The 22,934-nt window shown below is 47.1% G+C and overlaps 1 protein-coding gene across 1 annotated transcript; it reads right to left on the bottom strand.

Annotated features, from left to right (window-relative positions):
• Positions 1-5,070: 5,070 nt before the first annotated feature.
• On the bottom strand, positions 5,071-11,252 carry LOC132591645 (uncharacterized protein K02A2.6-like). The gene is made up of 2 exons (XM_060271032.1): positions 7,206-11,252; positions 5,071-5,129 (listed from the first exon to the last, which is right to left on the bottom strand). The coding sequence occupies exons 1-2, from the start codon at positions 11,044-11,046 to the stop codon at positions 5,071-5,073; spliced, it is 3,900 nt and encodes a 1,299-aa protein (XP_060127015.1). The 5' UTR covers positions 11,047-11,252.
• Between the last annotated feature and the right edge of the window lie 11,682 nt (positions 11,253-22,934).

Raw genomic sequence — 22,934 nt, forward strand, 5'->3', positions numbered from 1 at the left:
GAAAGCGGCGCCTGGTTTTCAAATCGAAGGGGGCGGGCGGGGAGCTCATGCTGCGGGAGAGGCGCTTTCGGCGCCAGAATGTGGCATGCAGGGGTCTCCAATGGATGGATGGACTCTGGAATAAGCCTCATTAAGTTCAGTGGTGCAAAAGTTAAGAGTACTGTATGTCTTACTAGGACATGGGAGATCAGGGTTCCTAATCCCAACTCAGCCTCGAAGCTCGCTCGGTGACCTTGGGCCAGGCACTCCCTCCCAACCTCACCTACGGTGCCGGATTTACTATAAGCTAAACAAGCTATAGCTTGTTGTTGTTGTTGTTGTTGTTGTTGTTGTTGTTGTTGTTTAGTCGTGTCCGACTCTTCCTGACCCCATGGACCATAGCACGCCAGGCACTCCTGTCTTCCACTGCCTCCTGCAGTTTGGTCAAACTCATGTTTGTAGCTTCAACAAACTATAGCTATAGCTTAGGACCCCACTTTCTTGGGGGGCCCCCAAAAAAATCAAAGGAAAAAAACTGGATGTACATTTCCAAAATATAAGATAAAAAACAAATAAAATAAAAACTACATACAGCAACAGTGGCAAATGGCTTTAGATACCTATTAGGTTTATAAATGGGGGGCGGGGCAGGTGCCACTGTGGTCTTGACTCTAAACCACAGGGCTTGCTGATCAGAAGATCGACGGTTCGAATCCCTACAATGGGGTGAGTTCCCATTGCTCGGTCCCTGCTCCTGCCAACCTAGCAGTTGGAAAGCATGTCAAAGAGCAAGTAGATAAATGGCGGGAAGGTAAACGGCGTTTCTGTGCGCTGCTCTGGTTTCGCCAGAAGTGGGTTAGTCATGCTGGCCACATGACCCGGAAAAACTGTCTGCGGACAAACATCTGCTCCCTCGGCCAGTAAAGCAAGATCAACGCTGCAACCCCAGAGTCGTCCACAACTGGACTTAACTGTCTGGGGTCCCTTTACCTTACCTAGGTCCATAAATTGCCATACAGCATATATTCAACACAAAAAACAGTGACAATTTGTTGTTGACAAGGGACAGCTGGGCTTATAAAGGGCCCCATTACCTTCAGTAGCTTAGGGCCTCATCAAACCTAAATCCGGCTCTGCTCACCTACCTCGCAAGGTTGTTGTGAAGATAAAATGGAGAGGAGAAGAACTATGTGCTCCACCTTGAGCTACTTGAAGAATATAAATGCAATAAAGGAAGAAAACCTTATTCTGAGGAAAGTCGGTACAAGATTACAGCCTAAGACTGGGAGGTGGAGGGGGCAGAGTCAGGTTGGAAATAGCTAGATACCAAGGGCCCTACTATTTATTTAATCGGTCGTGTATAGGCTACCTGAAGGAGCGTCTCCACCCCCATCGTTCAGCCCAAACGCTGAGGGCCTTCTGGCGGATCCCTCACTGCGAGAAGTGAGGTTACAGGGAATCAGGCAGAGGGCCTTCTCGGTAGTGGCGCCCGCCCTGTGGAACGCCCTCCCAGCAGATGTCAAGGAAATAAACTACTGTACCTGACTTTTAGAAGACATCTGAAGGCAGCCCTGTTTAGGAAAGTTTTTGATGTTTGATGTTTTATTGCTTTTTTATTATGACTAATAGTCTGCTGGGAGCCACTCAGAGTGGCTGGGGTGTAAATATTATTATTATTAATAATAATATTATTATATATTGATATTATTAAAATTCACTGAGCAGTTTACCACAAACATTGCCAAGCACTGATGGGCTGATAGGAGCCGTGGTGCAGCAACATATGAATGTGATTGTTTTAATGGAAAAGTAAATCACTCCTACTTCCAGTGCATTTTGATGCAAAAGTAATCACCACAGATCTCATCAGTATTTTTTCCCAAGTAAGGGTGCCTAAAAGAACAGACCTACGCATGTTAGCTCAAGAAGTAAGTCTCGCTGAGTGTAGCAAGATTTACTCCAAGTAATTGTGACTTGGGAAAAGTGCAAAAAACACTTATTCAGGAGTATGCATCGCTGAACAATATAGGAGCTCAGTTGCATTGAGTTGCCTTTTCCTTGGGGTCCCGGGTTCAATCCACAGCAAAGCCCCTGCCAGTCAGCGTGGACAATGCTGAGTTAGATGTACCAATGGTTTGGTGTTATTTGATTTGATATAATGAAGCTGACTACGTTCTTATGAGCTAGTCTTAACTGTGAATAAAACTTTCTTCTCTATAAATTACATTAACTCAGGGGTGCCCAAACTTTTTTCAAAGAGGGCCAGATTTGTTGAAGTGAAGATGCGTGAGGGCCGATCAAAGTTGTTGAGCTTTTTTCAGGATTGGAGTTGCTGAGCTTTGGACTCTGGACATGCTTGCATTAACTGATCAACCCTGCTTTTGGAACATGCACGTTAACAAGTTCCTCCAATGGTGGAAGTTGTTCCATATTGGAGCCACCAGATGGCGACTAAAATCTAAGTGTTAGAAAAGTGCAACTTAAAATGGTCTAAAATACAATGTCTAATCTGAAATATTTGAGGGCTCAGCCACACTTCTGCTTTCCCTGCTTTCCCTTGGGAAAACCTGCTGTTTGCTGCTGAATTGTAACAAACTGTTTTTCTGAGTACCTGTATTGACTTTGTTCCGATTCAGCAATAAACAGCAGGCTTTCCCAGGGAAAGTGAAAGGGACAAATGAAAAACCGCTTGGACTTGTGACTAGAAAATACAGTACAAGTGGAAAACATTTTGGATATCAAGTTAAATAAATTCAATAAATTATAATAATTATATAAATTTAAAAAAAATAAAAATAGTAGTAGTAGTAGTAGTAGATGCATGATTTTGGGCTTTTCCAGAGAACTGTTTTCATCTAACCAAGTATGCAGCTGTTAGAGAGCTATTTTGTGCATCCCACCAGCACATATGTGTGTCCCAGACCACCCCCGTTTCATTCTCAACCTCTTGAAAGTATATTCCTGAAGATTTCCTTGTAGAAGTAGACAGCTCTCCAGTGAGCCATAAGCCCTTTTGGCCTGAATCCTGACACTTTTAGTACCTGAAATGAAAGTTGCTTATCATGTAGCCTTTTAAAATTAACCAGGGGTGGTGATGTTCTCTCTTCCACTCATTTGTGCTCTACCATTTCAAAAAAATATCCTTTCCTTTTTCCCTTAGGAGGAATGTTGATCAGATCAGAATTTTATTGTGGTTTGGTCCAGTCCATTTCACCTCTTCAAGGGGCGAGACTAGAAAAAGAGGAGCCACTTTTTAGACATTTAGATAGGTGTTAACAGGTGTCCCTCCCATCTCTAGAACAGGTGGTTTATTCCTTTCCCCAGTACATTTCTACAATTACTGAGCTACCAATTCTAATCTGGACTCAATCCCCTGATTAAAGTCCTCTATTGCACCTCAGGAATGATTGTCCACACACTGCCCCAGGGCTCACCCACACTTCCACTTGCCCTGTGCCTAGAAACCATGGGTCTGAGTGGATTTCCCTTTGCCCTACTCATTTCCCAGGGAAAACTTGCTCTTTAGTGCTAAATCCAAACAAGTGTCATTTGGGGTAGAACACAAATTGACATTTGCTCTGATTGAGGCTAAAGAGCAATTTTCCGGGGGGACAGTAGGACAAGAAGATGTGTTGATGAGCCCTAAGTGTAAGCACAGAGATGTGCGCTTACACAGGATGGATCAACGCACACAATGATCTACACATAGGACCCACACATTTTCCTTCATGATAGAAATGTAGAAGCGCACAAAGCAGCTTGTAGAATTTCTTGTGTGAGTTGACTTTCGCCTTTGGGTTCTTTACTAGTCCTGTAAGAGAGGTAGAGAAAAATCCTGCCGTGCAGGTAAGGCTGGTATTTCACCACAGAGAGATGAATGATAAGTGTGCATGCCTTACATCCCTAAGATCCTAGCAGGGCAGTCTTGAGCAGGTCAACCGCCCTGGCGCTGAGGGGCGGAGATCGCAGGGCGCAGCATGGTTTCCACGCGGCTTTGCCGTGCGGCGCCCTGCCTACCGGCCTGGGGCCCTGGCTCACCACACCACCGGTGGTCTACCTAGAGCCGGCCCTGGATCCTAGGCTGAATCCCTGACATTGCCAGGTGTGTGTGTGTGTGTGTGTGTGTGTGTGTGTGTGTGTGTGTGTTTAAGATCTCAAGTAGCAGTGCTAGGATGGGCCTTTGCTCTACCCGGTATATTATTTGCATTTCCTGGTCTCTCTCTCTCTCTATAAAAAATGTTTCGCTACTGGGTAGGCGATCCTGGGCTAAAAGCATCTGCTCTTCATGCAGAAGGACTCAGATTTTATTCCCTGGCATGTCCACACAGGGCTGGGAGAGATCTCTGCCTGAAATCTGGGAGATGCACTGCCAGTCAGCAAAGATGGTTCAGTGGTTTGGCTCAGTACAAGACTGTGTCCTATATTCCTACGTCTGTCTCAAGTTCCAATTATCTGGGTTAATTTAATGAAATACTGACTCAGCCACTAAGTACTGGAGAAGAAAATAAAATGCCTATTAGTGTCCTATGGATGGCAGAAAGGGAACAGCCTCCCCCCCCTTCCTCCATCCCTGGATACAACAGATGCAGGCTTGGGGGGGGGCAGAGAGGACTGTTTTCACAATAATGGACACTTTCCTGTCATAGAAATTCAGAGAGCAAATCAGTTTGATGACCTTTTATGCAAGAAGAGATGGTATCTCTAATTCAGAAAATGTTGAGAGGGAAAGTATGTATGGATGAGGCAGCTTTTGTGTGGCAAATGCTGTGTGTGTGTGTGTGTGTGTGTGTGTGTGTGTGTGTGTGTGTGTAGCTGTGAGAGGGACTGGAAGATGGATGTTTTGGATCTTCTTAAATTGTTTGAAAATGAGTCTGACTCTGTTCCCCAATTGCAGCTCTTAAAAAAGTAGGCATCTTTTAATCCAGAATCCTCCGTTGTAAGAGTGGGTCGTTACTGATGAATGTGTCTGTATTATAATGGTATTGAGGATATTTCCCTTCCAAGCAAGCTGGCTTTCAAAACTTTTAGATGAAACCCCTTCTTGCAGAAGATACACAGATCTACAGGAAATGGAAAGAGGGACTTGCCTCTTCATGGCATTCTGAAGCTGGGCAGGTGAGGAACCAAAGCTGGCACAAGTGACAACGTACCTAAGGAAGAGCAGAAGACCAGCTGAGCAACTGGGCTTGGAGGACATTCCGCCCATCCATCACTTGGAAAGCTCAGGAGGAGGCAAGGTCTTTGAAAGAGGCAGGTATGACTGAGCAAAAACCCAATAACAAGTGTTTTGAAACTTCTGGTACAGGAGATACTTAGCCTTTTCATAAACATTCCTTTAAAGAAGAGGGGAGAAATCATGACATTCATTTTGCACAAAGTTCTGGCCTTGATGTGTACTCATTCTGTTGCTGGACCACCACACACACTCCGTTGGGCTGGCGTTTGCGCGCGAAGGTCAAGAAAGTTCACAACCTGTGCTGCACTCAGGGACACATTGACACAAATAGGCCGGGTGCCAAGATTAGTATCAGGTGAATGCCACTGGAGTTCACGGAAGTTCACATCCTCCCGGCTCCCTCTGATTACCCTCAAGGTCCAATTGCTGAGTCATCCTGAACACCCAAAGGCCTGGGAGAATTATAGGTGTGTAGGCAACAGCCATCCCCTTTGCAGCCCATCTGTCGGTAGAGCAAACCCATCACAAGTCAAAGTAGCAATTCCACAGCTTTGTCTTCAAAATATAACCCTGTGTATGTATTGCCTATACCTGGAGAACGTTTTATATGGAGGTGGTGTGTAGAAACCTCTGGACGAGATTCAACTAAGTTGTGTGCACAGAACAAGGTTTGCTTACAAAGTGGGACCCCCTCCTCAATTCTCCTCCCCCTGGTCCCCCTAAATGTGCTCTGGATGGGGGTGGAACCGAAAACAGGTTCAGGGAGGTGGGAATCTTCTCCTTGCGCAAGCAGACTTCATTCTGTGTACTCATGTTTCCTACCCCATTTGAATGCTTATTTATTTTGTTATTCCTGGAATGAAAAGAGCTGGCCAAGCTTTACCAAATTTATGAGAACCAGGCCTAACTTTGGCCTATCCTAACTCAAAAGGTGGTTTTGGTGAGACAGGCTGACAAACCCGTAGCTCCCTGGAGGAAGGGTGAGATGTAGATGAAATAAATAAGAAGAGAAAGAGCACACACACACACATTTATTTCTGCTTTATGCCTTGCCAAGAACCCTGTTGGCAAAGGATGAGTAACACTGATGTAGCATTGAACGGAATCCAGAACTCTGATCTTTTATCACCAGCCCTTTTTCTGCCCCACTCTTCTCATCCTGCAGAGTTTTCAATGTGGAAGGTTGGCTTCACGACACAAAGCCAGCTGGTTCATACAAGTTCAATGAGAGATTGCCTAGTCTAGATAAAAACTTGCTGAGTGCCAATGATTGGGAATTCTAGATGTTTCCTGTAGATCTTGGTGTTTACAGCACTGGTGCTTGCCCCAGTCGGGCTCGGAAGGAACCACCTCACTCGCCTTGTTGGGCCAGCAACAGTAGCAGCAATGAAAAAAGGGTGGTGGTTGCGGGGAGACGTCAAGATTCAAATCTGGTGAAATGTACTCGGAGTCGAGAGTGAATTTCATGCTCTTTATTCAGCTCATAGTCATCAAGGAGAAGAGGAGAAGAAGAATGGCTCTTTTCCCAAAACCATCTGCTTATATACATTATTTACACAATGGGCCTTGCGTGATTGGCTACTTCAGGGCTACACCTGTGGGCCAATTATATTGTGGATTGACTTCTGCCTGCAGCCTGATTGGCTGCTCCTACAGGCCAATCAGGTAGCAGATTCACTTCTGCCAGCCGCCTGATTGGCTGCTCCAGCAGGCCAATCAGGTTGCGGATTCACTTCCACCTGGAGTTGGATTGGGTAGCTCTCGCTGTTTCTGAATCCTATTGTTCTAGGATTCAGCTCAGTACATAACACCCCTCCCCTCTAAGTTCCAGTCCTGCCCGGGAAGTTGCATTCGTAGTCCCCAAGGTCTGCTGGCCGCCTCCGTGTGCGTTGTGGCCTGGGGTGTTCCTTGGTCAGGGGTTCTGGTTCTGGCTCGTGTTCCGAGGCTGCTGGCTGTGCCGGGGCTGTCTGGTCTGGCGCCACTGAACCACTAGGTTGTGGCTCTGGATCCGGTGTCCTTCCAGCCTCGGGGCGCCCCTCTGTGCCCACTGCTTCTGCTTCCCCTGCCCACCCCTCTCGCTCTACAGGCCTCACTGCCCTGCTGTCCCCTTGGGACCCCTCTGTCCCGCTCTCCTCCCGGGTTCCTCCTGGGAATCGTCGCCGTAGCTGGTCGCAGTGGCGGCGCCAACATTGCCCCCCTTCCGTTAGTACCTCGTACGACACGGGACCGGTCACCTTGGTGACTGTGGCGGGTACCCATGCTGGGCCTGCCCCAAAATTCTTTGCGTACACTGCGTCCTGGGCCACAAATGTCCGGGGGTTCCTGCCTTTCCCCACCACTACCTCATCCTGAGCTCTGTCGGGGTGAAGTCGGTCCAGTCTAGTTGCAAGGCGCCGGCCCATTAGTAGTTCAGCTGGGCTCCGGCCCGTCGTTGTGCTTGGGGTGCTGTGCTGTGCTAGAAGAAATGCGGCAAGGCGGTATTCCCAGTCCCCTTGTGTCATGCGGCGGAGGCTGTCCTTGGTGGTCCGCACCATGCGCTCCGCTTGGCCATTGGTGGCAGGGTGGAATGGTGCTGAGCGGATGTGGCGGATGGCGTTCTGCGCTGTGAAGGTCTGGAACTCCTCTGACGTGAATGCGGTTCCATTGTCCGAGACGAGGGTGTCAGGGAGCCCGTGGGTTGCAAAAAGCTTACGTAGTACCCGGATGGCTGCCGCCGTAGAAGTGGACGGTACCAGTGCGACCTCCAGCCATTTGGTGTAGGAATCCACCACTATGAAGAATGTTTTTCCCTGGAAGGGGCCAGCGAAGTCCACGTGCAAGCGTGACCATGGATGTCGGGCGGACTCCCAGGGCTGGACTGGGGCCCTTGGGGGATCCGGGCGGGATTCTTGGCAGGTCTGGCAGTGTTGGACCCAGGCCTCTATCTCTCTGTCAATCCCCGGCCACCACACATAACTCCTGGCAAGGGCCTTCATCCTCACTACCCCTGGGTGTGTCTCGTGTAGGGCTGTGAGGACCCTTTTGCGGAGGGGCTGGGGAACAACAACCCTGCTTCCCCATAACAGGCACCCCTTGTGGGCCGACAGTTCATGTTTGCGGTTTGTGTAGCCAGCGAATTCTGGCCCGGGGCTGCTGCTGGGCCATCCTCGCCACACCCAGTCCAGGACCCGGGAGATGACCCTATCTTTTGTGGAATGGTGCGCAACTTCTTGTGCCTGAATGGGTCGGTCGGGAAGCAGCTCCAGGGTCATAACCTCTTGCGCAGGCGCTGGGTCGGGGCCTGTTTCTGGTAGTGGTAGCCTGCTGAGGGCGTCTGCGTGGCCCATCGCCTTCCCAGGGCGGTGGATTAGTGCATACTGGTAGCCGGCAAGGAAAATTGACCACCTGAGGACACGTGGAGACAACACTTGGGGGGTCTGCTTCTCGGGGGCAAACAGGCCAAGCAACGGCTTGTGGTCAGTCACTATGGTAAAGGGCCGCCCGTACAAGAAATCATGGAATTTTTTTACGCCCTTCACGATTGCCAGACCCTCCTTGTCAATCTGTGAGTAGTTTCGTTCGGCTGCAGCAAGCGTCTGGGAGAAGTATGCCACCGGCACCTCTCTTCCATCCGGGAGTTGGTGTCCCAGGACAGCGCCGATGCCATAGGGAGAGGCGTCGCATGCCAGCACCACTGGCAGCCTCTCGTCGAAGTGTGCCAAGACCGAGTTCGAGACGAGCAAGTCCTTGACTGCCTGGAATGCGGCCCTTTGTCGCTGGCCCCACACCCAAGGGGCCCTTTTATCTAGGAGTCTGTGTAGGGGCTCCGCTACCGCTGCCTTATGCGGAAGAAAGGCATGGTAAAAGTTCAATAGTCCCAAGAATGACTGAAGTTCGGGCTTGCTCTTGGGCGCTGGGGCCTCACAAATGGCCCGTACCTTGTCACCGGTTGGATGGACCCCTTCTGCATCCACCTTAAATCCCAGAAAGTCCACCTGCGGCACTCCCAGTAAACACTTTTCCCGCTTCACCTTGAGGCCCGCCGTCTGGAAACGGTGCAGGACGGAGCGGAGGCGGTCCTCAAATTCCTCTGGTGTGGGCCCGGCGATCAGTACATCATCGAAGAAGGGGGTGACGCCAGGAATCCCTTTAAGGAGAGAGTCCATTAGATTCTGGAATATGCCTGGTGCCACGCTAACGCCAAATTGCAGCCGCTTTACTCTGAATGCCCCTCTGTGCGTCACAATCGTCTGAGCCTCTGCTGTGGCTTCGTCCACAGGCAACTGTTGATACGCTTGGGCCAAGTCCAGTTTGCCAAAGATTTTTGACCCAGCCAGGGTGGCGAGGACATGGCTGACCACTGGCACTGGGTATGCATGGGCCGTGAGAGCCTTGTTTATGGTGCATTTGTAGTCTGCACAGATGCGGACCGAACCGTTAGGCTTGACGGGTGTGACAATTGGAGTTTCCCAGGGGGCGTTGGGCACCGGCTCCAGCACTCCTTGCTCCACGAGTCGGTCCAATTCCTCGTCTATGCGGGGTTTCAGGGCGAACGGGACCCGGCGGGCCTTGTGCCTGATGGGTCGTACAGCGGGGTCTAGCTGTAGGGCAATGGGGGGTCCTGTATATCGTCCCAATGCCCCATCGAAAACCCCTGGAAACTCTTTGCATATGGCGTCCACGTCCACTTGTAAGCTAGTGCGGTTCACCCCGGTAACGGCTAGCCCCAGAGGTCCAAACCATGCCAGTCCCAGTAAGCTAACGTAGGGGCCCTTAACTACCAGCAAGTCCAATTGTTGCTTTCGCCCTCGATATTGCACCCTGAAGGTCCCCACCCCCATTGTAGGGACCTTACGTTTCTGGAAGTCCCGGAGGGTGAATGGGGCCGGCCTTAGTTTGGGACCCCCATTAGGGCACAGTTCCCTTAATGTTCGGGCCGAGATTATGGATAGAGTTGAACCCGTGTCCAGCTCCATGCGGCATGGGGCTCCCTCTATCTGTACCTCTATATAAATTTTCTCTGTGCTGGGATGGGGCAACTGGAATACCTGGTAGTCCGTGATCTCCGTCGAGTTGCCTTGGTGCATGGTGCCGTGTGACCTGGGGCTCCTGGGTCGGTCATCTGATGCTTGTCGACGGGTGAGTCGAGCCCGACACACCCGGGCGATGTGTCCCAATTTTCTGCACTGCCTGCACTCTGCGTTGCGGAAACGACAGGTCCTCCTCTCGTGGTTCTCCCCGCAGCTTGCACAGTTCCCTCCTTCTCGTCGAGGCTGCTGTGGTGTGTGTGCTGCTTGAGTGCGCCGCTGTACTCGGTGTACTTCCTCCCTGTCAGATTCGGATTTGTCGGTGAGGTCTTCGTGGTAGACCCTCGGTTGGGATGGCGGGGCCGGTCGTGCCTCTTGCGTTGACCTCTCAGCGGCTTCGGTTGCCAGGGCTTCCTCCAGAGCAATCTGGAACGTGAGGTCTTTTTTGGCGTAGAGGCGTCGTTGCAACATCTCGTCCCTCAGGCCACCGACGAGGCGGTCACGAAGCATGTTCTCCAACTCTGAGAAGTTGCATAGCCGGGCAGCTTGGCGGAGGGAGGTCACAAACCCAGTTATGGTTTCCCCCGGGGCTTGCCGCTTTGCGTAGAAGGCATTTCGGCAAGCTACCACCGAGGGCTGTGGTGAGAAGTGCTCCTTCAGCCGTTCCATTATTGTTTTGTAAGAGACGGTAGCGACATCTCTAGGTGCAAGGAGAGCCCGGGCGATTTCAAACGTCTCCTCTCCACAGACGCTGAAGAATGTCGCCCTCTTCATGGCATCGTTGGTGACTTCTTTCGCTTGCAGGAGGAAGTTGAAACGGGCGGCGTACCCTTCCCAGTCTCCTGATGCTGGTTTGAATGGCGAGAAGCTGCTGTCGGTTGCCATTCTGGGTTCCTTGGGTCCTGGAGCTGAAGCCTGGATGCACGGTGCGATGCAGCGGTGCAGCAGGTGGCGGTGCTGCGGTGCAGTGCGTGGTGGCGGTCAGCTCAGCAGGATCCCACCTTCGTCGCCAGTGAAATGTACTCGGAGTCGAGAGTGAATTTCATGCTCTTTATTCAGCTCATAGTCATCAAGGAGAAGAGGAGAAGAAGAATGGCTCTTTTCCCAAAACCATCTGCTTATATACATTATTTACACAATGGGCCTTGCGTGATTGGCTACTTCAGGGCTACACCTGTGGGCCAATTATATTGTGGATTGACTTCTGCCTGCAGCCTGATTGGCTGCTCCTACAGGCCAATCAGGTAGCAGATTCACTTCTGCCAGCCGCCTGATTGGCTGCTCCAGCAGGCCAATCAGGTTGCGGATTCACTTCCACCTGGAGTTGGATTGGGTAGCTCTCGCTGTTTCTGAATCCTATTGTTCTAGGATTCAGCTCAGTACATAACATCTGGGTTCTTCTCCAAGGCAAGCTATACTGTCACTCTTCTGGACAGCTCAGTGTACACTATATGTTATCACTTGATCCCCGCAATTTCAAACGATGTCCTGCATGTCTGAATCGTCACTGACAACTTCAAGGCTTGCTTTGCATGTTTAGGGAAGTTTTTAATATTTAATGCTGTATTGTTTTTACCACTCGATTGGAAGCCGCCCAGAGTGGCTGGGGAAACTCAGCCAGATGGGTGGGGTATTAATAATAATAATAATAATAATAATAATAATAATAATAATAATAATACAGCAGTGGGTGGGAGCCTCCATTCCCATACCACAGGGCTGCTGTAGTCCTAGCACAATATGGGCAGAATTACTCACACTGTTCTTTTCCCTCCAACAATCATTACTTGATCCCTGCCGGCTGGCAACTGTGTGGGAAAGGCTTGCACAAATTGGCTCTGCCCAGTTGGTTCCAAGCCTTAGGACATTACACAGGAGTCTTGTGGGGTGAATCTCCAGAAAAGCATCTTTCATACTTCTTTCTCAGCCCGAACTGCAGGTGCTGAGAATTGAACCAAGGACCTTTTGTATACACCAAGCATAGGAAGTTGATGCTCATTTTCTTAGGAATTCAATGAGGCTTACTTTTTATTTATCAAGCATGGTTAGCATGTGCTCGCTTATTTCATTCCTTATTTATTCAGTATTGCCATGCATGCCGATTTTGTTTCAACAAGCATTTGGGCATCTTATGTTGTGTCATTTATTAACAATGGGAAATATGTATGTCACCTCTCTACAATGGGAAGAGGTTATGCAATTAAAAGAATGCAATGGTTCAAAGTACAGAACCCTTGAATTCATTTAATTGCAACGGGCCTGTGTATCCTTGCAGCCCACTGTCTAAATGTATGGCTTTTTACTGCTTGCTTATTTATCTGCTCATATCATAATTTTTAAGATTATACACAGCTATGTTTACCACATTAGATGATATTAACGTTTTGTGTCATTCAGGGTGTGGGGGACTTAACTTCTGAGTGGATATGCATAGGATTGTGCCGTAAGTGTCTTGAAAGTTGCCATACATTTTATAGAAAAGCAAGATTAAAAACTGATAGATGAAGAAACAAACAAACCAATAAGAATATTTAAAGTTCTCATGGGTAATTCAAACCTTACGCAATATCTCCAAGACAGCTGCCCAACCTTCCACTTTCATTGAAACATTAAAAGAGCATGTGCCTCTCTGTGTGGGAGTCAAGCAGATGACTTGGAAAGTTTGTCGTTGCTGTTTTGTTGGCAGCTAATTGGCAGGTTGTCTGTAAAGGACTTGAATCGGGATGCTGGACACAGGCTTATTCATAAATGTGTCTTTACAGAAGGCTCTTGCACTGTACAGGGCAGAACAAAGAAAATCCGGTTGTACCCAGCTTCAATCCTCCTGTTGCATGTATCCTCTTTATTTCCTTTCTCCATTGCCTGTGATTTGGGAATCTGCTTCTCTGCACTTGTCCAGTTCATTGAGCCATTTATGGCTGCTACCCATTGAAGCAGGGGGGGGGGGGTGAAATGTGGCATCCAGCTTAATCATTTGCAAGAGTCCAAGCAGCCTAGGAGAAGAGGTAGAAAGGGATTTTCCTTGGCTGTGCATTCCCACTGAGAACACAGAAGAGGGAAACACCCGAGTGGTGTTCTGTTGTCTTCTGTTGGCTCCACCATTGCTAATTAAGACACATTGCAAACATCTCAGCTCCTCAAAACATCTGTTTTATTTCTTCATCTCCCACCACATTTCTTGGGTGACCAACTCAGCCAGATCTCCACATATAACTGCTGAAAGTTGCCCGATTAGCTTAAAGACAGTCTTAGTAAGCACTGTTATTTGTGAGTGTCTGCAAAGCTGCTTTTCACCACTGCTGTCTGCTGACTAGCAGCAGCTTTCCAGGATTTCAGAAAGGACTTTTTCCCAGTCCTACTTTGAGATGTCAGAAACTAAACATACTGTATATGCATTGCTGCTGCTCACCCCATCAACACCTGCCACCTGAGGCAGCTGCCACACTCTTCCTAATGGTAGGGTCGGCCCTGTAAATTACAGAGCAGGGATGGATGCATTACTAGAGACCTGGGGCTAATCCATCTTCCTGATCTTGCCCTACATAACCCCTAATTTGAAGGACTTCCCCATTCTTCCTGTGCTTGCTAGATTGCTTTTTGTTGTGTGTTTTAAGTACCGTAACATAATTCCATGTGACACATTTAGTATCATGTCTAGTTTGGCTCAAGAATCACAATCGTGTGAGCTGCCAGTGAAATGCACAAGGATAATTCTATGAGGAGATAGAAGGCCAAAGTAGACATAAAATTAATTGTTTAACCTCTCCCCCTCCCCCGTCACGATTCTGGCAAAACTCATGCTGCCATGTCCCCCCCCCCTCCCTGCACAAGTTACTATTTGCATTGAGAGCTAAAACTCCAATGGAAAAGCTCAGATAAATACAGATAGCAAGGATACAATAAGGGATTTCTTCAATAAGACAAGACCTTTCCTAAAAATGTAGTTTAGATGTGTATGGAGCATAAGAGAAAAGATGAAGAGCCTGTCAGTTTTGTAGATAACAACAGGGATATTGATAGATGGAAGAAATTCACCCACGAGGTCATCAAATCAGTCATATCCTTCAGAGAGTAAAAGGCACAAAGCGAAAGCCATGTGACATATTAGATACAACAGGGAACAGAACTGCGCTCAGATGTTTGCACTAAAGTCAGCCAAGTGTCTCGGGACTTACAAGATCATCTAAAAGAAATCAGCATTTAGGAGGCAAAATGTGAAGCCTAATTGTAGGCAAAGTACTTAAACCCTTCTGCATTTGTTGAGTAGTGATCTTACAGAGCTGATTGGGAGGGCCTAACTAGAAAGGTGCCAAGTGTACCAATCAAGCAGATAGCAGAACCTCCTTTGATAAGGCTATTCCAATAGACTAGGAGTCGAATGGTGCCTTAAAGTAACCCTTTTGGTCACTAGGGTTCAGGTTAGCGTGGTATGCAATGAATCCATATGGGTGTTTCCTGAGTGATTCACCATATAGATCGTCATTTTTACCAGGCCATTGCAAACATTCTAAAAGTCAATTAAATGAAGCTGTGCTGATCATGTGTTCCATATTTGTGGGAAATAAAATTAGCACTCTTGTGCAGATTCTGGGCTCAGCCATGTGAACCATAACCATAGCTGCCAAGTTTTCCCTTTTCTCGCGAGGAAGCCTATTCAGCATAAGGGAATTTCCCTTTAAAAAAGGAAGAACTTGGCAGCTATGACCATAACCTGCATCCATAGCAGAGGATCACCATAACTTGGTATTACTTCTGGATGTTTCCATGACTTGGTGCTGGTGAACCACACTGGCCATGATAAGTTCATGGCTTCAAACCTGTCCGGACAATATATCGCCCAGGCCTAACACACATCACGATTCGTGATATATTGCCAGGTCAAAAATTATGAAACTAATATCACAATATGGACTTCAAACCAGTTTTGGGTGATACATTGGATGATATATTGCCCAGCCCTAATCTCTACCACGAAACTTCAAGACTGAATGCAAATATGAATGGTACTGTTGGTATCTCTAATCAAGAAGGACTTTTATTTGACTACTCAACAGATAATACAAGAGAGAAACTTACCTACCGGTAACATGTCTCATGCCTGAAAGAATGCTTTTGAGCGTGGAACAGAGCAGGAAGTCTTGGAAGTAGGTGCAAAATAGAGGTGCCAAGATTACACAGCAGCTTTGGGCTGTTGTGCAACATGGGGGGGGGCGGAGTTCTGTAAGCACCATCTTTACTTCAAACAAAATCGTGTTTTAGAGACAGTGATTTCACCACCACCACCAACTGGTATGCATCTTTATGACTTGTCTATTTCAGTGCCTCAGAAAGGGTAGAAGGAACTGCTGTGATGCAAGAGCAGCCCTTGCTTGAGCAGCTTAAAAATATCCATGTGTTTGCTTGCCACATGGCCTTTTTAAAACAAAAAACAAAAAAACCCAGCCTTGGCAGTCTTTTACCTGTGCCAGGCTTTTGTTTTTGTTGTTGTTGTTTAGCTCAGCTTTATGAGTCATTGTTTTGAAAGACTCTTGCCTACTTGGAGTTGCTTCCGAAAATTAGGGCCACGATCTTAACTCCACTCACCCTGGAGGAAAGCCCCATTGAAATAAATGAAATGCGCTTAGATGTGCATAAGATTGCACTGTAAATATTCAGAATGTCTGTTTCTTACTTGGGAGGGGTTTCAAATTCTTAGAGTAACATTTTAATAGTCCATATCCTTGCTTCATAATCTGGGGCCTCTGAATGTGTGCAAGAATAAGGATGCTTTCTAACGCTTGGGAGGGTACAGCGCATAACGCTTACCACAGCCGTTGCAGTCAATGATGTTATGCAGACCCATGGGAAGACAGACTTCTGGCTTGGGGGACCTACTTTGCTTTTTAATAGAACCCAGAGTCAAATAATTATTCTGAGTACCAAAACTGAACCGAGCACTCAATCCTTCCATACGAAAAGCCCACCCACTGTTGAGCTTTCATTTCCACAGTATAATTTGGAGGGGGGGGAGTCATTTTGTTGTGTCATTGGAAGTCACAAATTCTCCTTGATATGCTTTAAACCACCCATAAATCTACCAGTATATCCCTACCTACACCCCTAGTGTAGACGATCATATTTATTCTTCTTTTAAGTAATTGACTTTATCAACATATTATTCTAAATTATAATGAAATATAATTAAATGTTTGATTCTGGTAGCACCTGAGGTGTAAGACTCAGGGATATCTTCTCTCTCTCTCTCTCTCTCTCTCTGTCTGTCTGTCTGTCTGTCTCAAGGAAGGGTACAAGCCCCTATAAGATGATGCTGAGCAATCAACAGTAACTACCTGTGCTTGCTTTCTTGGTATAGAAGAGGCCTGGCAAAGGGGAGATTTTGCGAGGACAGTCAGCTACATAAGAACTGCCATGTGCCTTTAATACTCACCCGAAGCAATTATTAACAGTCCATTGTAGAGTGCATCAGCTTTCACTCGCCACATGAGCCTCATTATAGCCTGCCACACAAGGAAGTCAAGCTGTTTCGTGGCTGTGGCTGCCGAAGTCTTTGCCGCAGGAGTTCGGTATTATATAAATCTCAGAGGCACATGTGCACTAAGGCCCACAACATCCATTATGCGCTGGCATTTAGAAGGTTTTGATTTGATTTGCTTGCCAGCGCTACCTCACATGCCTGTCTGTTAGCAGTTACAGGTGTGTGTGTGTTTGTGTTTGATTGTGCTTTCCCTCTTTTTCATACAGCAGCTTCAGGGCTGGCTCTAAGGCAAGCCCGGGTGGCGCAGGACCGCCAGGGGGGCGCCATGCGGCTGCGCCTGCCCGCTCACCGCGTTGAGAAACGGGGTGGGGGGGCGCCGGAGCGATCATCGCACCACGGCGTCAGGGCGCCCAATATGCTTAAGACGGCCCTGAGCAGCTTTGAAAGAAATATTTGTTTTTATTTATTTATTTAAGCAGTTTACGTACCACTTAACTGCAACTGTTGCTAAGCAGTACAGTATACAGAAAATATTACACAAAAAAGTTAAAAACCAGTTAGAACTATGAAACCAGATATTCAGCAGGGAGGCATGCTTGTCTGATCTCAGCTGGAAGGGTGCTTCAAAGACAAAAACTGGGGCACCATGTTCTGGGATGCCATCTTCTCATTGTTTTTTTCACGAGAACACAGCGGGGTCATTTGGGGCACTGTTATATTGCACGATTTCACACCATTTGGGGGTGCCATGTGAGACTGTGGAGGGAATCATGGCACAAAATCATGTGAGAACATGGTGCCCAAAATGGCTGCCATCCTCTTGCAAGAAAAAACAGGATGTCCCATTTTTTTCCCTGGGACACTTGTGGTGTATGGAGTTCCATAAAATTCAGCCCACAATACTGAACACACTGCTTCTGGTGATGACCGCCCTACACACAAATACCTCAATGTTTGGACAGAGATGTAAGTCACTGGGTGGTCCTTGAGGTATCCTGGTCCAGCGCTGAGGGCCTTCTGGCAGTTACCTCACTGCGAGAAGTGAGGTTACAGGGAACCAGGCAGAGGGCCTTCTCAGTAGTGGCACCCGCCCTGTGGAATGCCCTCCCATCAGATGTCAAGGAAATAAACAATAATCTGACTTTTAGAAGACATCTGAAGGCAGCCCTGCTTAGAGAAGTTTTTAATGTTTGATGTTTTATCGTGTTTTTAATACTCTGTTGGGAGCCGCCCAGAGTGGCTGAGGAAACCCAGCCAGATGGGTGGGGTATAAATATTATTATTATTATTATTATTATTATTATTATTATTATTACCTTGTAAATTGATACATGAGCCTTGAAGCTTGCTCAGCAGCATATGGGCAGCTAGCACATGCTTTTGAGCACTGGGGTTATATGTTGGCAATCATCTGCCCCGTCAACAATCTAGCTGTCGCATTTTGCACTAGCTGGAACTTCTAGACCAGACCCAAGGGCCGCCCATACTGAAATAATCAAGTCTTAGGGTTACCAATGTAGGGATCTCTGTGGCCAAACTATCCCTGTTCAAGAACAGCTGTAGTTGATGTACCAGCCATAGCTACCGGTAGTAAAGGACACACCTAGCCATTGAGGCTACCTGAGCTTCCAGCAGCAAAGGTGGATCCACAAGCCCCCAGTAAATCCCAACCTGCTCTTTCAGAGGGAGCATACCCACCTTGGCTCAAGAACAGCTGTGTCTGTACTCATCACTCTGTTCTTCTGTTGCAAGAGTCAGATATGACACGCAGGGAGTCAAGTGACACATATGAAAGCAGACTTTAGACCAGAAGTGGCATAGCACTTTAGAGAAGTCAGGGTCCAGTTTGTGTTTTAAAAGAAAGATCCTAATCACTGATAAAGAACATAACAAACTACCTACTTTTGAAGCATGGCCTAAGAAGAGAGAGAGAACTGAGTCACATTCTGCATGTTGGATTTATTTCTCAATGACAGAATTTCCCAAGTCTTCCCTCAAGAGGTTTGATTCCTTTGTACAAAACTTTGAAGTCATTGTGGTGTTCTATCGCATGCTTCCCTATCAGTCTGTGGGCACAGATGTGTGTTTTGCTCCTAGCCTTCGATTTGGCGTCAGACCATTTCTCAGCCTGGGTGACAGAACAGAAACAAGCACTTTCAGAGCAAGAACATTCACGGCTGCTTATCACCCTGCCTTGATCCCCTTGCACAACACTGTATTTTAAAATACAGCACTGGAGGAGACTGGCTGAAACCCCAGAGCCTTGAGAGGTGGGAGACAGCGTGCAGCTAATTTCCACAGAAACATCAAAGCCAATTTTAAACATTTAAATGCTACATGACGCAACCAGCCCATAGAACCTTGAACAGCTTCAGAGAGAGCAACTGCAGATGATTTAAAGCGGCGCTGCTAAATAAAAATATCCCTCAAGTCACAAACGGAGGGCTACGTTCTCTTGGCTGGGACGTGGCCTTGCTCTCTATCTACCTATTATGGCACATGTTCAGGGAAATTAATGGAGCAAGCATACTTTTTTTAGTCAGAGCAAAGTCATTTTCTTTTCAGAAATAGTAAACAACTAGGCAACAATAATAATAAATAAATAAATAAATAAATAAATAAATAAATAAATAAATTTTATTTATACCCCGCCCTCCCCAGCCAGAACCAGGCTCACACCAACAAAATTACAATAAAACATAAAAAGCAATTAATTAAAATACAGATTAAAATACAATATTAAAATTTAAAATGCAGCCTCATTATAAGTAGTCCATCAATCCAGCCATGAGGGAGGAAAACACAGGGGTCAGACTAAGTCCAACCCAAAGGCCAGGCGGAACAGCTCTGTCTTGCAGGCCCTGCGGAAAGATGACAAATCCCACAGGGCCCTGGTCTCCTGTGAAAGAGCGTTCCACCAAGTTGGGGCCAATACTGAAAAGGCCCTGGCCCTAGTAGAGGCCAATCTAGCCACCCTATGGCTCGGGATCTCCAGAATATTGTTGTTTGTGAACCTTAAGGTCCTCCGCGGGGCATACCATGAGAGGCGGTCCCGTAGGTACGGGGGTCCCAAGCCGCATAGGGCTTTAAAGGTCAAAACCAGCACCTTAAACCTGATCCTGTACTCCACCTGGAGCCTGTGCAGCTGGTAAAGCCCTGGATGAATGTGATCCCGCGGCCGGGACCCCGTAAGGAGACTCGCAGCGGCATTCTAAACCCGCTGGAGTTTCTGGGTCAGCTTCAAGGGCAGCCCCGCGTAGAGCGAGTTACAATAATCAAGCCTGGAGGTGACCGTCGCATGGATCACTGTGGCCAGATCAGGGCGAGAGAGGTAAAGGACCAACTGCTTGATACGGCGGAGATGGAAAAATGCCACCTTAGCTGTGGCTGCAACCTGCGCCTCCATGGAAAGGGAGGCGTCGAAGGTTACACCCAAACCCTTGACAGAAGGCGCTGGCACTAATTGAGCCCCTGCAAGAGATGGGAGTTGGCCCCCCAACCCCATATCGTCCCGACCCAGCCAGAGGACCTCTGTCTTCGAAGGATTTAGCTTCAACCGGCTCCCACGTAGCCATCCAGCCACAGCTTCCAAGCACTTGGTCAGTGTGTCCGGGGCCGAGGCAGGGCGGCCTTCCATCAACAGATAGAACTGGGTGTCATCAGCATATTGATGACAACCCAGCCCAAAACTTCGGACAATCTGGGCAAGGGGGCGCATAAAGATATTAAAAAGCATCGGGGAAAGGATTGCGCCTTGCGGGACTCCACACACCAAGGAGTGCCGCGGCAACAACTCCCTCCCTAGCGCCGACCTGAGATAAAGGAACGCAGCCATTGTTGGACTGTGCCCTGAATCCCCACATCGGCAAGGCGGTGGTCTAAAAGTTCGTGGTCGACCATATTGAAGGCTGCTGACAAATCTAAAAGAATCAGCAGTCCCGACCCACCTCGATCCAGCTGTCTACGGAGATCATCTGTTAAGGCGACCAGAGCTGTCTCGGTCCCATGACCAGGGCGAAAGCCGGACTGAAATGGATCTAGTGCCGAGAGTCAGTGTGACTGGAATAGCAGTTAGGGTGTCGGATTAGGACTTTGGAGGCCAGGGTTCAAATCCTCATTTGGCCATGAAGCTCACTGAGTGACTTGGGGCCTATCACTGCCTCTCAGCCTAATCTACCTCACAGGGTTGTTATGGGGATTAAATGAGGAGGGGAAGACCTTGAGCTTCTTAGAGGAAAAGGTGAGATATAAATGCAATAACTATAAATAAATAAATACAGGGTCATGTCCAGACTACATCCTCCCAAAGGGCCCCAGAGGGACACGGTATTGGACAGCGTTAACACTTCGGCCATACCTACCAGCAACAGATTACTGTTTAGCATCACATGATGTAATTTTACAAATGTAAATAATCATCATAACATTATACAAGTACAGCCAAAGGGCGGCGTATAAATAATAAATTATTATTATTATCCTATTCAGATAGCATAACTAATCATTTTATTGGTGTAGGGTTTCGGTTATCTTTGTATAGATAATAATGATGATGGTTTAGGATGGAGATTAGCACCAGCAAGCAGATAATTAAAATATCTATTTTAAAAGGGCTGACTGAAACTTCAGCCCATCTCACCCTTTGGTCTTGAAGAGAGGTTTGACCCAGAAGGAAAAATGTGTCGTACAATCCAACTGACCCCAATAAATTGGCTTCTAAATGGCATATTGAAAATAAATAAAAAAAACCCAGAAAGAATGAAATGCACACCCAACAGATTTCATTTCATCCCACATGATGCTGCCACCTGAGGAAGATTTAGCACTTAGAAGCAAACGTGCTTCAGGATGATGGACACTTAAGGTAAAATCTTGGAGTGTAACCGAAGGGATGTCAAAACCATGAGTTGTTGATAGCACAGGGAGCACAGTTGTTGATAGCACAGGGAGTGTATTCTGAAAGAAACACAACACACCTGTCAAGAACAGGGAGCTAAGGGATGATGGGTGAGTCTTTTCACAGCACAACCAGGATGTGCTGTGCAGCAGCCATGCTAAAGGGAACAGAAACCACTCAAAGCGTAAATAATCACAGAACGACCACATTGGCCTATTATGAGCTATTGTGGTGTTGCATTGCAGCATTATTATGCTGTTCTTTTCCTCTTCTGTGGAAAAAAGACCCTTAATCACCCAAGATAAAGAAAGCTGGATAATGATTATGACAGAAAAATTCAAGTTGCTACAACCTCCAGATCTCTGGCTCAATCAGTCTATTCTAAATGCTTAATGTCTGTTTAACATTTTTATAATGTCCTTTCTCCAATAGCCCATAGAATATATGGGAAGACAGGCATCGGAGTCATAAACATATTGTTAAATGTGTTCCAATTCTTCATTTCATTTCCTTGAAAAGAGGTCACTGGAAGCTTGCTGGCATTCTGCGGAGAGGTAATATGCGATTGTGCCAAGCAATTGTCATCCCACATTTTCTCATCACTTTCCTTATTGCAGAAAGTCACATTTTGCAGGAAGCTGGTTTGTTTCATCAAATCAACTTTAATTGCGCAACCTGAATTTTTCAGAATGCGATTGAATCCCACCCCCAAACAGCAACTGTGTCCGTTTGCAGATTGAGCATGGGAGAAGATACTGTTGGGGGAAGCGTTTAATTCCCGAATGCCAAGATTCAAGTTTGAGGCAAGTACTCATTGGTGAAAGAACCCCAACGGAGATTTAACATGGCAAAATATGAAGTAGAGAAAGTTAGCAACAGATTTAAGGAGCCATCTGACAACCTAGGAATGGGAACAGCCATCTTTCGGATGAAGATCCTTAGGATAATGTAAACCTTTTTCTGGAAGAGCACTAGGAATAGTACTTTTTCAATTCAGTTTATGAAAATTAAACGTAGGTCAGAAAGGGCCACCTAAATAGGCACATCACCCGCTGATTCATAAAGCATTAACTTTGCTTTCTTCAGCAAACATGTATTTTCTATCTTTCCAGTGCTACAAACACCACATTGTAAAACCTTTGCTTGCTTAAACTGTTCTGTCTAAATTAACTAGCTCAGTAACGGATCTTAGAGAGGATGGGTGAACCTCTCAAATTCTTTTTTTGCAGGGGAAGCAATTTTGCAGCACTCACAGGGCATGCAGCTGCAGTGTGTGTGTGTGTGTGTGTGTGTGTGTGTGTGTGGATGAATTGGCTGCAGCTGATACTCCTAAAGAGCCAGGGGTAAAAACTGTAGGCTAGGATGTGCAGTAATAGGTAATATCTCAACTACATAGAACCT

This window comes from Zootoca vivipara, chromosome 2 (assembly GCF_963506605.1).
Source record: "Zootoca vivipara chromosome 2, rZooViv1.1, whole genome shotgun sequence".
Classification (NCBI taxonomy): domain Eukaryota; kingdom Metazoa; phylum Chordata; class Lepidosauria; order Squamata; family Lacertidae; genus Zootoca; species Zootoca vivipara.

Coding starts and splice junctions, on each gene's coding strand:
- LOC132591645 (XM_060271032.1), bottom strand. CDS start 11,046: ATGGCAACCGACAGCAGCTTCTCGCCATTCAAACCAGCATCAGGAGAC. Junction 5,130..7,205: donor GTGGGCAGGGGAAGCAGAAG/CAGTGGGCACAG, acceptor GCTCTTCCTTAG/GTACGTTGTCACTTGTGCCA.